This window comes from Suillus clintonianus, assembly GCF_016758775.1.
Source record: "Suillus clintonianus strain FC179 chromosome Unknown DEU56scaffold_93, whole genome shotgun sequence".
Taxonomy (NCBI): domain Eukaryota; kingdom Fungi; phylum Basidiomycota; class Agaricomycetes; order Boletales; family Suillaceae; genus Suillus; species Suillus clintonianus.
The window spans coordinates 72,670-87,401 of NW_024539317.1; the positions used below are offsets into that span (position 1 = coordinate 72,670).

Sequence of the window (14,732 nt, forward strand, 5' to 3'; positions counted from 1 at the left end):
CCTCGTTGAACATGTCAAATTGACTACACATAATTGAGTCATCTTGTATTTGTTTACACCTTTTGCAATAAAGATTATACTCCACACACCAAATCGGACATGAATAATGGTATATTTTCTCGATCACTCGAAAGTTACATGTCGCATACCAACATAGTCGAAAGGGAACATAATGGTCCAAGCAAGAGCGTGAAATAACGAGAACGGAGGCACCATAAAGACAAGGAATTTCATGTGTCAAAAGTCCAGATGGGCTGACAACGGCGGCACTGTGAGGGAACTTGGGTAAGGTAATCAAAATGAAGATGGTCCAGGCTGGACGTTTGGAGAGTGTTCATGCATCATCGAGTTGCCATCATGATTGTCATCAGTACGGGTTGCACGGTGGTCTTCAAACGGATACATTCGTGGCGCCAGAGCTTCGCGTGAGTAGTCGCCAAATTCACCATCATGAACCATCTGCTGCGTGTCTGGATACCTCCTCCATTGACCGTACCGATCACGGTAGCCCCACGGGCGTAAGGGATTGTTGGAATAAGGAGTGAAATGCTGACGGTCGTCAACATCATTCCACGGAGCAAACCCAGAAACATATGATCCATATGCATCATGAACTTCCGGGGGCGTGAGGCCTGGAGCCTCCCTTCGGTTATACGTCACATTCCGCGGCTGCAGATCATCATGGTCCAACAACGGCGGATAAGTGTCACATGTCGATGAACTTCACGGGAGTAATGACGATGAGGGTGGTCGCGAAGACGGAGAAGCTCGCGCGAGTCCAAAGGATCACGAGGGTCGCTCCGCAGAGGATTCTGAGACGCCATAGGCCGGGGTGACTGCTGCTCTGCAGTATGTGGACTGGCTGGACCAACCTGGTCAACCACGGTGTTCAAAGGCTCTGTCTGCGATGTATGGGTGAGCACGGATGGGTCATCTGAAGTTGGAGCAACCATTACGGGGCGTGCAGGAGTGTTTACAGCAAGCTCGATAGCGGGATCCTTCTTGTTGGTATCATAAGCACCTTCCGAGTCAACCTTGTGGTACAACTTCCGAGGTGCGCAGCCCTCCACATAGTGAGAACGATTGACGGGGCCGTCCCGGAGCCTCTTAGCAGGTTGAGCTATTTTTAAATAGTCAGATATGTGAGTCCGAGGTTAATTGAAAAGACTAACCTGCCGGTGTGAGCGGCTCATCACTTGAAGATCTAACAGTCAGAGGCGATAATGGCCCACCCCTCGTCTCTCCTTTCTTATCATTTACTGCAGATGGTGCATGCCTCTTCGCTGTTCGAGATGCTGCCGGCAATTTTAACTTCCTCTTTTTGCCCTTACCATTTTTTAGTGGCGCCTCCTCAGAGTCAGAGGTCGAAAAGGAGATTACGTCAAGCATGACAGGCTTGGTGGCCATAACAAATGGACGCGAGGGAGGAGGTGCTGGGTGTGGTGGAGGTTTTGTGACCACGACAAATGGGCGCGAGGAAGGGACCTCATCGTGAGAAGACGGTCTGGCATTGTGACCTATCTGTGCCTTCTTGACCCTGGTCGCTGCAGTGGTAGGCTTAGCCCGGGGCGGTGTAGGGAACTAGTTCCCTGTGGCCTTGTATTGACAGTTTCTACCTAGCCTTACTTACCCCTTTCCTTTGTTTATGTTGGCATTTGACTGCTTACCTAATCATCAAATCTTCGCCCTACACTTCCACTCATTAGCAGTATTCAGTTCATATTCTGGTAGCTCCCCTTCTAGGGTTAAGTAGTAGCTTCCCCAGTTTGTAGCTTCTCTGGTTGTAGCTTCTTGGCTCACTAGTTTGCTCCTGATACCAAGTTCTAGCCTCATTGTCTGGAGTGACACCCTCCCTCTCTCTCTCTCTCACACACACTCTCTCTCTCTCTCTCCCTGCTTGAGCACTCCCTAGTCAAGAAAGCCTGGGTCTTACATTGTCTCTCAAGGCATAGCAGCTAGGCAGCAAGACCCAACACCTTCTGCTACTCAGCAGATTTGTTGTCCCCACAGCGGTCCGTTAAAGTCCGAGTGACCATCTGCGAACATGCGGCGGGCACCAGGGTGCAGATAGTCAGATGGAGGCGCTTCGCCAACGATAACAGGCACCTCGGAGGCAATGAGAGCGGCTTGAAAAATAATCAGTAGATTATTCGAAGCCCCATCTGTCAGACATACCCTGAAGCTTTGCGGGTACGTTAACGACGACCATTATTCCTGCCTTCAGGGCATCTACAAGTGCAGAGATCTCCTTGTGCATCAGCCCTCCAATGGCCTTGCTCTTCGACGTATTGCTATGGTATTCACCCAGTAACAAGCACTTGTGTGCAGGATAACCAGTGATGCGAAGCCGGTCATCGGCGAGGGCGTTCGGCATGAGCTTCCAAGGAAAGTTTTTGTCAGACGCGAATTTGCCGCCGCAGCACTCTGATGTGATTTCATGAACCTCAGCCAAAGATACAGAGAGACGAAAGCATACCAACTTGTCTGGTGAGCTCGCACTTCAACCACTTTAGTGCAACCTCTTGCCCTTCTACAATTTGAACGTCCGAGGTGTCATCCCTCAACGATGATTCTATACCCTGGTTGTCATCGTCAACATTGAAGGATGCTTCAACTGCTGATAACGAGGCAGCGTTACTAACAAGCCAGATCAAAAAGCGAAGGCCATAATTTGACAACAAACACTTACAATACATGGGGTTTGATGTGAGCGATGATTGTGTCGTCGTTGGCACGACATCGTGTCTCAAAAAACTATTAAATGAGTAAGCACCTGATGAATGTCATGACGTAAATCGCCTTACCCCTCCAGCACCGGGTGTGGTGTGTACATGACCGAGTGATGCATCTTGGTTCACTATTTTTCCACACAGCACGACAGCGGCCTCAAAACCGAATCTGGCGGCTGAGGAATCTAACTGAAAAAATTTAGCGAGTAACGTGTCCGAAATGAAACACCTTACTATGCCTGTCACTTTTTTACAGAGCCTCTGGAACGATTGTCCACGTTGAGAGACGGTTTGGGTAGCAGCACCTAGCACAGCAGCTTCATCAAACATGTCGAGAATATCCTGGTACGCATCTGGGAAGGTGTCCTTGAATTTTTCATAGCAGCGTGTTCGCAGCCTCGTGCCTGTATAAAAAGTCAGAATAAAATGAATATCATCAACTATATTTAATACTCACTCGGCGTGCCCTGCATATCTGGCCTACAAACCTCTTTTCCTTTTCCTTTGCCTTTGGCGTCATTCACGTCATCCTCCGTTACATGCGCCACTTCTTTGTCCATGTTCTCCTTGAAGTAATTCGCGTATATGTTCCAGTAATTAATCCCATGAACTGCTCGCCCACGACTCTTGAGAAACATATTAGTGAGCTGTTGAAGTGGATATGTAGTCGACAGAGATAAATCATCGAAAGCACGTTCAATCCCTGCAAAACCTTCTTCCAAAAGTGTGTTCATCTCCAACGACCTCCGTCCCATCAGGGATGGTTTCTGCGAATTTGCGTTATCATCAAACACGCTTTCTTCTGGGAAACACGAATGACTAGACCCATCATCAGGGTAGTAGCTGAGGTCAAGCTGGGGAATGGCTGCTTTCGGAGCAGACTGATCAATGCCGTCATGGATATCTTTGGACGGTGTTGGAGGTATTACATACAGGGGAGGTACGAGTCGGGACGCGTCACATAGGGTCGGATTGTGGGAGTGGGATGGCAAATTTTTGACACCATTGGCCATGGAATCAAAGGGGTGGGGTTTATTTGGGCCTATCCAGGCGGGCTGCGCATTCATGCTATGACCGTAAAACATGTCTTGAATCTGTGCAGGTTCTTGCGAATTGCGATCACCTCCCGAGGGAGAGGAATGCTGCTCATTCAGAGCAGAGAGGGTGAGTGATGCTGTGTCGTGGTCGCTGGCCGGATGAGAAGGAAGTCGCAGAATAGGTTCGCCAAGATAGGGCAAACCTTGACGACTGCATGGAAGTGGCATCGGCAGAGATGACGTGTCGATGCTCGTGGGACCGTCGTCGAGAAAAGAGCTAGAAGTCGCAGCTCCTGATAGGGGAGGAGAGTGTCCTGAGGGGGCAGGAGAGTGTCTTGAAGGTTGCTGATGGGCTCGGCGAATAGATGCCTCCTTCACAATACCAGCATCCCATGAAGTAGCTCTGATTCTACTCCTGAGCCTTGTGGGGGTCAACTCAGGAGGTAATGATTGGCGGCACCCTCCTCCCAATTGCTCATGGACATATTCAAGGCTAGAGAGGGGTACAGCAAGCGACGAGTCCATGGAGATGGGAGGCAGACATGCCTGATTTGCGGATGCAGCAAAGTGGTCTGCCTTAAATTGTGTCATGGCGACTTTGCATTTGATGTGAGCCAGGAAATAATCTTAAGGGAAACAAACTCACGCAGGGTACAGAATGTAGACAAATTTAAAGAGCAAGCGGTCTGGGTACCCTAGTTGCAAGGAAGGCCTCAGCATCGAAAATACAAAGGATAAACGAGGGGCAGAACTTACGGCAAAGTACAACGCGAGCGATAGGTACTCAATCAACAAAAGACCTTATATGATGTTTGAGCCGGCAATGAACGGTACAAAAAAAAGACTGACAGGTATAAATTGAACACAATGTCAACAAAGTGTTCTCGGTATGTTGTGAGAGGCAACAGAGCCTGCGCAGACCAGCGTTGGCTACAGAGATGTTCAGAGGGAGAAATGAGGGTGTAAGCACTGAAAAATAGGTAGGAAATGCACGGTACTTATTCAAAATTTGAACCTCCGCGAGTAATGCACTTTGACGCATGATGTCCGGAAGAAAATGCCAAAGATATTTTGATATCTAGTGAAATATTAGGAACATAGAATAAAGATGTGAGACAGAGGCTCAGGAGGCAGTGGGGAATTGAAACCCCCTAAAATTAGTTTGACTCGGAGGACCAATGAGGCTAGACATATAACTGGTACTGAGTTCAAAATTAAATTAAATTAAATTAAAGAAACAACTTAGCATATGTAGACGGGCAGTAGAATAAGCCAGAAGAGCTGGGGAATCCCCAGAACAGCGTCAACAAACAGACGAAAGTTACGCACCAATTGAGTGGCCTCAGTTTTATGTTTCTAGTGTGAATAATTAATACGTCAGTGCACGGGGACCGGCGTCTCACCTCGCGCTGATCTGATGCCAGACCGGCCATTGTAGAGACACCCTCGGTTATGGAGGGGGCAGTATATCAGGGCCCACCATGATGTTGATAGTGTGTGGCTGAAGCTGGATGAAGTCCTTGAGGAGGCTAGTGCATCGCAAGAACCGGCTGAGATCAATATATGGATAGCCCTTGGTGCCTTGGTGCTGTTGCAGACAGTGAAAAAGCATGAGAAACAGTGACGAACAGCAGTGTTCATACTCCGCTTGGAGGTGCCGATGGTCTTGCCGTGGCCTAGACTTTGGCTGTAGTAGTGTTTTCTAGAGCCTCCAGCAAGCCTTCAGCAAGCCTCCAGCCTCCAAAAAGACAGGTGTAAGCCAATGAGGTCAAGGACAAACATGATACTAAGTTGGAAAGACAAACTGGCAGGTGTTCGCTGCCCACAATCCCATCTGAACTGGTCTCATAGATTCCAATAGCACGCCCCATCCCACTAGTACCAATTTTTGGACGAGAACTATGGGTTCGATGAGGTTCGAATGGCTGCACTACATTCGACGTGTACAAAAGGAATATAGCAGTGCGAACTCAACACTAATTTTGGTCTTACTTGTACTAACATTGTCACGATTGTTCTACCTGTCCCCACCATGGGCCACAGAGCAAAGTATTTGACATTAGAGGCGAAGTTGACAGCTGCAAAGTGTCACAAAGCATCTTATTGTCAGTCAGAACGGCAAGTATTCCAGCTGTGAATATTCTGCGCATTGATGTCATGATTGACCTGTTTTCCACAGAGGTAAATTACTCGCAAAGCTCAGAACGCCCGTGCCTACGTCAAGCACCGTGGACGACGCGGACCTTGTACAACCATTAGCGAGCCGCCTGACTCTCTGACATCCTCCCTCCTTCAATTCGCGACTCTTCCTCTTCCTGACTCCTACCTCTTTCACCAATCCTGTGCTGGTTCCGACTTAATTGACGAATCTGATCTCTCACAGTGGGACCAACCCCCTCCTTATGATCATCCAGTTCCACCTGACTCGCCAGAGGAAGCGCGATTCACGGAGAACCTTGTCGATGTGATGCATGGACGGTACTTGCGCATCCAAAGGGAGTCTCGCACTCATCGCGCTGACATGTATAAGGCGGGAGAAACTTCCAGGATTCTTATGGAGATTCGAGAGGCGGAGAAGGGGTTGGTTGCAGCCTGGGACGGGCTTCGTGTTCGTGTCGCCAACTTGCATGAATGCTCAAGACATAAGCTTGTGGCCAATTGTGACCTGCAGGGGGGTAGCGAGAGCGATCTTGGATTACCGACGAGAGGAGGATTGGTTAGCTACTGGCAAGAATCCATATGTATGATGGCCGGTATAATATATATTCAAGACATTTGTTGGACATCCAATGGTAGAGAAAGTACGAGCATGCTAAGATAATGACGCAGATCACCAATGTCAGCCTCGCGTACTCCCATGACATGCCGCCCACGAAGCACAGCAACGATTGCAGCTAAAACCCCAGACGCCACAGTCATAGCTGTTGGTTTGAAGAGGTTGTATCTATATGACATGAGACCGGTCCGACTCATCGGGCGAAGAGACTTACATTGAGTGGTCGAGCCACCCACCCTTCGAGGTCGACGGGAAAGTGATGGTGATGTTTGCGTGCCAGTAGAATGAGCCGACCAACCAATTTCATTATGTCCTTCTTGTAATTAATTTTGTTATTCGGATGTTGATAACAAGAACATACCTTTACATCATGTTCCAAGGTTTTTGATCCCCAAGGCTATCAAAGAGGTGAAACTCCTTAGAGGGCAGGTAGATCGCACAAAATACCCAATGTCCAACGTGGGAGGGTCGATGTATAGGAAGGACCCATATGTCTCTCTCCCAGTACTGCGTCCATGAACATTGACGCCAGATGACTTCATCAGGCGCATTGTATCGGATACGTGGAAGGTCATGAGTGGAGAGTATTGCGCAAGAGACGTTGGGAACCTTGAGCTCGGAGTAGAGTAGGCACAGCGCAACTGTTTATGCAAATGTCATTGAGACACGCTGCGGGGGAACAGAGAATGGCAATGTCTTTGGGTTCAAAAATCTGATGGGGAAATCCGTCACAAGGAGGTCGGACTCGCGCCGTAAAGGTGCCAGGCACAACAATGTTCGATTTGCGAGCTGGAACATTGTAGTCATCGATTAGAAGATTCTGTAAGAACAGAATGGGTCACAGCTAGATTTAATTTAAGCAAGGGACTTTTACCTCAGACCCATCTGGTTGGAGAAAATTCACGTCAACATTGTGGCCAAAATTTGTGGTGTCGTTGGCGTCGTCATGATCTAAGGGTCCCATATCACCCTCCAGTAGGTCTGCGAGGGCGGCTTGGTCCGAGTCGACATGCAGTACTTCATCAGTAAACGTTCGATCATCATCACCCTCTAAGTCCGAAGATTCCAATGTGGTAGTATGGATCGAGGCGATGCTAGGATGCCGAGAGTCGCCAGAAATGCCAAGAACAGTTTGTTGTGCTTTGTTCACTTGCGCGGTGAACTGTGCCGAAGATGCTAGCGGGTTTGTCCAGCGTGATTGGGTCTGAAGGAAGTTGCTCTGGCGCTGTTGCAGGGCAGCTGTGAAATGATCGCCTGTGGATTTGACTCAATCAGTAAATAACTTAAATGCCATAAATTAATACGTACTTCCCGAAGATCGAATAGCGAGTTCGAGTGCAGCCAACTCTGCTCTGAAAAAACGGCACAAGTTATCTGCCTCAGTGCGAAGTCGCAGCCGTTCTTCTTGGCAGTGATCACGCTTGAGAAGCGCGCGTATGCCATCCCTTACCTCAGAATCCTCCAACCACCGTGGTACCTCACCAACTGAAGGGGTTATCCACACATCCTCCATTAGTGTGGGATCAGCGCGCAAGTCTGCAAGCTTCGTTGGAAGAGGTGATGGTAACGGAATGCCGGAAGATATGTCGTAATGAGATTCCAACTGCTCGCAATATGAATTGAACTTTCTGATGGCGGTCATAAGGGCGGGCTGTCGTTTGGCTATGGCCTTCCTCGTCTGCTGGTGAAGCTTGGTTCCTGAGAGAAGTCCGTTATGTCAAATACAACGCGAAGAGTGAACAATTACCTAAGGCTTGTTGAGCGCCGCCTACTGCCCGATCGAGCTTGTCCCATTCGAAGAAACTGGCAATCGCCCGCTTGCGTATGTTCATCTTGAGGTCGCGAGCTGTCAGCAATATTCGAACAAACTCTAGATCGATGCCCTGGAGCTCAGGAAACCTGTCGTGAATGTTAAGCGACACGTAGAGTGTTTCCACCTTGGTTATCAAGCGGTCGTGTCCGTTGGTAAGACTCTCAAGAGCTTGTATTGTGTCGTCAGATGCCGACTCTTTGCCCAAAATGGATTTAGCGGCCTGGAGTGCCTTGTGTGAGGTGTCGAGGTCAGTTTGTAAAGAGAGGACAATGTCCAACTCTTTTTTAAGTCGAGCAGGTGCATCTGGAACAAGGAATTAACGAGCACCAACGTGAGACATGAATATGCTTACGAGTGCGGATGGACAGTTGTGATTTCTGTTGATGGAGCCATTGTGACCGCAGTTCTTCGATAGGGATTCGACATTTAGTGAGGGTTTCTTGTGCCACCGCTCCTTGATCCTTGATACCACGTCTTAGACGACGCTTGATCCAATCACCAAGGTCGATGCGCATCTCCTGTCCGATTGCAGCTGCCTGACGATCAAGCAGCCATAGCCGACGTTGGCGCTAGAATGAATTTAATAATAGATACATAGAGAAATGAAGAAATGACGACACACCGAAGACGACCTTTCGACACCGATTAACCGAACAAACCGCGACCACAGTCTTTCTGTACCTTCTCCGTCAGACAAGCCGAGGCCAACGCACATCCTCGGATTATATACCAACTGGCACGCCCACTCGTGCCCGTAGGCGTGCATGGCTGTGGTAGCGAAACGGAGACGGTTGGTCACATCTTCAGGAAGTATCTCATGCTATTAATATGATTTAGTAATAAATATCAAAATAAATATCATATTTACCTTAGAAAGCGATCGCGCGAGAACGCACCCAACGTCGTATAGTAGAGTAACAGTAGCCTGGGGAGGCAGTAACGAAAACAAGTGTTGGAGAAGCGCGATGGAATATTTTTGCTGTTCGCCGGGAGAATCTATGTTAGTGAAAAACAATGGAATGTCATGGCGACAAATGAGGGCCATAACTCCTGTATCATCAAAACTGTCCATGGCCGCTTTCTGTTTCTTCCCATCAGCTGCTTCATAAGCACCTTCACACAAGTCGATAGCTTCATCCGGTACAAGGGGGTTGCGTGCCTTAGGAGATCGTTTACGTTGGGCGTCAATTCGGCAGCCGACCTCATCAACAAACCCTTTTGGGAGAAAGTAAGTAGGGTTATAAAAATGTGGGCAATCACCCGCTGAGCGCCTATGCCGGTGATGGAAGTTTCCATCAGTCGCAACATGTATGTCAGCGCCTTCCTCAATCAGTTTTCCGTGGAATATTCCACCAAAACACGCAGGACATCGCTGCGCAAGAATTGACAAACACCGGCCTTGGGGTAGCACCGACGGGAAGGGGGTGGATGGTGGGTCTATGTCATGAGAGATGGCGGGGTTGCAAGATGGTGAGGAAGTGCTATGGGAATGAGAATCGACGATAGGTGATGCATCTTCGAACCGTGTAACTTGATCCCGGCATCGTTCGAGAAGGTCTTCGATTTGGCGCTCAACTTCAATTTGCAGAATGTCGTACCATTGCACCGCATGGCCAAGGCCGCGACGAAAAGGTTCTCGTATTTCGTCACCCTTTAGAAACGCATCGTTAGTATTTGTTTATAGTGTACTAAATTAACTTACCTTGGAGTCTGTCAATCGGAAGCCTCTACGCGAGTAATATGTCTTGAGAGCGTATGTAAGCGCGTTAATTGCGTCGCAGGAACGCTCAAACAACGTCCGGTAGAAGGATAGTAATTCAAGGGAGACTGCCATTCGAGGCTGCGAAGGTGCTGTTGGGAACAAGCCATGGTGGATAAGGACTTGGGGAAGGGAAGAACAACGGCAACTCAATGCTTCTATAAATTCAAAGCCTAATAAACCGTCAATACGAACATTTTCTCTGGTATGTTTTCCAGTGCTTACGGTCTAAAAACAAACATACAAGACTTGTCCGTTTTAATGCGCACCTGAGAGTCCTACACGCTGAGACGACTTTCTGGATTCTCTCTAAGGGTTTGCCATGCGTTCGCGCGGAGTATTGGAGTTGGGCTTCGACGAGAGTGGGAATGAGTGTTGACCACGAGTTGTACAATGTTTGAGTCGACCTGTCAGGCCAAATGCGATGTTTCAAGGTGTTCGATGGCACTTCCCCTGGGCTGGAGTCCGATTCTGGTTCTGGCACTGACATTTCCACACCATCATCTGCGATGAAATTATCAGCAGGATCAGGAGGCGCATTTGTAACGAGGGGAGGTGGGAGAGGCAACTTCAACACGTGATGATCTGGATTCATCAGTTGTTCCATTGCTGCGAGAATTCGGCATCGTTTGGCCTCTGCACCAGGTACCTCGACCAATGTTTGAGTCGTCCTCTTGTCTCGGGGCTTGCGCGGACTGACGGAGTGACGTCCAAGCCCAGAAAATATAAGCCGATTGCGGCGGTTAGAACGAGATCCAGATGACAGCGATGAAGCCACCATGATACTGTAAAAATCGGACCTTAGGTAGTAGTAATAGTAGTCTGGAGAAAAGTACTTACACCATTAACGCGAGTTCAACAAAATGTGTAAGGGCCTACACGACGGAGGTAGCCCTAGAACATTTCGCACGAGGCTGAGCGCTGAGGCCTGAGGTGCGGAGGTGGTGCCAGAGCCACGCAAAAAGAATGTTATATTAAGGGGCATGGTATGATGCCATCAGCTGGACTTCTGTTGGAAGATGCATCGAGGCAATGACATCACAGACGCAACACAATGTGATGGGAATTTGACGTCAGCATCTGTAGAGTCTAGACACAGAATCTACTTCCACTGCCATCACGGCCTCCGCCTCATCAAAATTTATTGCTTGTGTCCGTGGGTGGCAGGGTAGAGCCTGGTGAAAGTGTCGATGTCTCCGGTATGCGCCTCGTGTTATATATGTCTGTGTCAACTTTGCTTACATGTCCAACAGTATTACAGTAATGCTACAACCGATGAAAGACGAGCCACCTTTGTCGTCAAAGTGCAAGGACAAATTCCTGATCCAGAGTACGCTCATCACACCCGAGAAGGAGACCAGAGACCTACAGGAATTTGTAAGTTTTTCTTCGTGCATAGCGTATTCTCATCATCATGTCGGGCCACAGCGACATGCCCAAGCAGGCACTGGAGAAGAGTGGAAAGTTTAGCAGCATAAACTTAATGATGAGGGACATGTGGAGCCCCTTATTCCTCCCGTCCTTCCTGCAGATTACGCTGGTGGTCCATCTGTGAGTGTCTTGACTACTGCGGAGGATTCGAATGGCTGAATATGATCGCACCATCTGCAGAACTATGCAACTCTTAAGAATACAGTCCTCCACCTATGCCAGAATTCACTTTCGACGACGCAATTCAAGCTGCACCGCTTGTGCAACCCCAGCGCTGCCACACCATCTGCACCAGAACGAGAGGTAAACAGCTCTCATGGCGCCAGAATCCATTGCACCGACATCCATCGCTGCCAGACTTCTGGAGGAGACATATGTCGTCAGATGACGGAGAGACGTACGCGGGATCCGATGTCAGTACCGTGGTGGAAGATGATAGTGTTATCCACCTTGCTTGTTGTCTGTTTAGTGTTATCATTCTGTGCATCGCGATACATAATCTGATTTGAATAACATGACTACGGACACGCCTGATGAGCTAGTCTTCCTGGGGAGTTGACGATGGCGTAGCGACAACCTCGAGGTAGATCTATACATAGGATTGGTTATTGACTTTACCGTCAATGGCCGCTACCCTCGATAACCTACCATAACCGCGAGCATTCTGAGCTTGCCTCACTAATTTACCTCTGTGATAATGAAAACATGTGGATTAAACTTAGACAAGAAACATATAATACTTACCTTTGTGACTGAGAATATGATTCTCTATGTTGTCGTGAGGCAGCTGCTTTCTCATCTAATGTGAGGTATTTTGCTCGCCTGGTCCATGATGAATTATGACAGGGGAAAGGATGAATTGTAAAAATGGTACCTAACAAGATCACAAGTTGTTGTGAAGTTCGTACTGCTATATTGCCCTGTCGGTTGGAGAAATACAATACAGCCATTAATTGTAGTGTCCTTGTTCAAAATTTGGTGTTAGCACAATGGGGCGTACTGCTGGAGCCCATGAGGCTGGTTCAGGACACCTTGAATGCTAGTGAATGTCCATATGTTTGTCTTTTTAATTCAGTACAAGTTATATGCTCAAGCGCATTGGCTCACAGATGTGATTTTCACCTCGCAGGAGGCCCGCAGTAGCCTCGACAACCCTCTTGAGCGCTTGGTGCCAACACTACGTTATGAATTAAAGTTCTGCGCTCATCTACCAGGTTTGGTAAGTCATAGCTTCTCGGTGCTATCCTCATTCAATGCTTTTTTGAAAATTACCCTGTGACATCCCAAAGATTTCTATGGCTTCTCTTGCGTGTTATCGATTAACTGCATCTACTCTCGTACCTTGTTTGTACTTTGCAAAATGACTATGACCATATCCAAGCCCTCGCACCTTGTTGATGCCGCCACGCAGACAGACTTGCACTCTTTTGTGACTACTCACCTCGTAAGTCCCCAGTCAGTTTCATATCCGTTCTGCTGATCGCTTCTAGCTCGTGGATGTGGCGGTGTCGACAGAGGGCCCAGGAGTTAGTGGGGTTACTGCCAGTCTACAAGTTCACGACTGTGGATGGAAGGCCCTTGATGGTATTCCTTGCATTATGGGTGGCATAACGGCGCTTGCTGGTAAGTTTCGTTAGTTCTCTTTTACACTAATCTTGACTTTCTTTCAGCTTCTGTTGGCGGCACGCTGCATGGCCGTTCCCCAAAAGACTTCCCCTGGAAAACCTTGCCCAAAGAACTAGCTCAGCTCGGATGTTGCCTTGTGAACTACCCTGAAGAGACTTTGATGCCCGGCGAGATTCGACCCACGCTCAGGCGGACCAAAGGCATACATGATTTGAGCATCCCTCATCGTGCTAACCTTGTCAACACTCTCAAGACAGGCACCCTCACTATTTGAGCCATCACAAGCAATGCTGCCCGCTTACGCCTCTTGACGTCCAAGGACCCAGTTATCATTGGAGAGGCACCGTCACATCGCTCAATCCACCCTCGCGGGCGACATGCATTCGCAGACGGCGACATTGACCGAAAAGGGCCTCGCCGTCTCCCCTCACCTCCTGCTACACCAACTACTCGCCCTGCTACACCATCTACTCGTCCTGCAACACCTCCTGCAACACCTCCTGCACCACTTCCTGCACCACCTCAGCCTACAACTTCTGCTATTCGTCGTCGTGTCCAAGTTTTTGTAGAAATATCACGCCCGCCACCCCGGCCAGCTATCGTAGCAATATCACGCCCGCCACCCCGGCCAGCTTCCAGAGCTGTGCCCAACTTATTTCTGCCACCACACCCTACTCACACCGAGGATCTCATCCCGATAACTTCTGTCACGCGGTCTTCGTCCACTTCTGAATATGCCGAGGATTCTGATGATGATCAAAGTATCACTATAGACGATGAGTTGTCTGAAAGCGATTATCGGCCTTCTAAATGTCACAGAGGTTGACTGGATGTAGATACCATGTTAGAACCACAATTCTTTTTAAAGTAGATACCATGTTAGTACCACAATTCGCTTGGAAATTCTACATTAAATTCTGATTTGCGGGATCAGATCTCATTTGATTCCAAATCCCGAGAGAGTGACCTCAAGCATGCACTCGAGAAGCTCGGCAGCCTTGGTGCCCTTTGCTCGATATACGGCCACCACGTCGCATGCTGGGAGGACGAGATGGGGCGCATCAGTGACGATTAGGATTCCGTATGACCCCTACTGTCCTATGCTGTACCGTACTTATGTATGCTATCCACGCTGATTCCAGTAACACCTCTTCGAACACATCTAAATATGTTCCTTGGGTGATATACCCGCTCATCCATGTATGTACATAATGCATTATGCTTGCTATTGCTACTGTACACTTGAGTGCCTACTCTATGTTCCTGGGTCCTTGACTTGTGAATAAGTTATGGGAGTAGACCGCGGATTACAATTCATCCGAGCAGACTCACTGGGCTGGGGTGAGTGAATGCTCCAAGGTATCAAACCATGCTCCGAGAAGTATGCAAGAGGGCACGACGGAGGCGGGTGGAAGAGGCTCATAGGGAGGTGCAAGAGGCAGGTGGAAGAGGCTCATAGGGAGGTGCAAGAGGCAGGTGGAAGAGGCTCATAGGGAGGTGCAAGAGGCAGGTGGAAGAGGCTCATAGGGAGGTGCAAGGGGCTCGTAGGGAGGTACAAGAG

The 14,732-nt window shown here is 48.7% G+C and overlaps 4 protein-coding genes across 4 annotated transcripts; 2 read left to right on the plus strand and 2 right to left on the minus strand.

The window, feature by feature from the left end:
* Positions 1-294: 294 nt before the first annotated feature.
* On the minus strand, positions 295-4,357 carry DEU56DRAFT_916815 (uncharacterized protein; the record flags this gene model as incomplete). The annotated part of the gene is made up of 10 exons (XM_041357910.1): positions 295-669; positions 723-1,120; positions 1,173-1,544; positions 2,034-2,126; positions 2,176-2,424; positions 2,477-2,637; positions 2,690-2,754; positions 2,805-2,918; positions 2,964-3,133; positions 3,187-4,357. 10 exons carry the CDS (start codon positions 4,355-4,357, stop codon positions 295-297), a joined length of 3,168 nt encoding a protein of 1,055 aa, XP_041204259.1.
* Positions 4,358-6,062: 1,705 nt separating this feature from the next.
* On the plus strand, positions 6,063-6,269 carry DEU56DRAFT_693409 (uncharacterized protein; the record flags this gene model as incomplete). The annotated part of the gene is made up of 1 exon (XM_041347176.1): positions 6,063-6,269. A coding segment is annotated over one exon (207 nt), but the record flags the coding sequence as incomplete, so codon positions are not given.
* Positions 6,270-6,532: 263 nt separating this feature from the next.
* DEU56DRAFT_963177 (uncharacterized protein) lies at positions 6,533-10,604 on the minus strand (the record flags this gene model as incomplete). The annotated part of the gene is given in 12 exon segments (XM_041359380.1): positions 6,533-6,710; positions 6,910-7,157; positions 7,177-7,362; positions 7,417-7,796; positions 7,851-8,240; positions 8,290-8,658; positions 8,708-8,924; positions 8,978-9,175; positions 9,224-9,836; positions 9,879-10,006; positions 10,058-10,236; positions 10,340-10,604. The coding sequence occupies 12 exon segments, from the start codon at positions 10,602-10,604 to the stop codon at positions 6,533-6,535; spliced, it is 3,351 nt and encodes a 1,116-aa protein (XP_041204261.1).
* A 2,301-nt stretch (positions 10,605-12,905) lies between these two features.
* Positions 12,906-13,997, plus strand: DEU56DRAFT_916817 (uncharacterized protein; the record flags this gene model as incomplete). The annotated part of the gene is made up of 4 exons (XM_041357911.1): positions 12,906-12,989; positions 13,036-13,168; positions 13,216-13,398; positions 13,447-13,997. The coding sequence occupies 4 exons, from the start codon at positions 12,906-12,908 to the stop codon at positions 13,995-13,997; spliced, it is 951 nt and encodes a 316-aa protein (XP_041204262.1).
* Between the last annotated feature and the right edge of the window lie 735 nt (positions 13,998-14,732).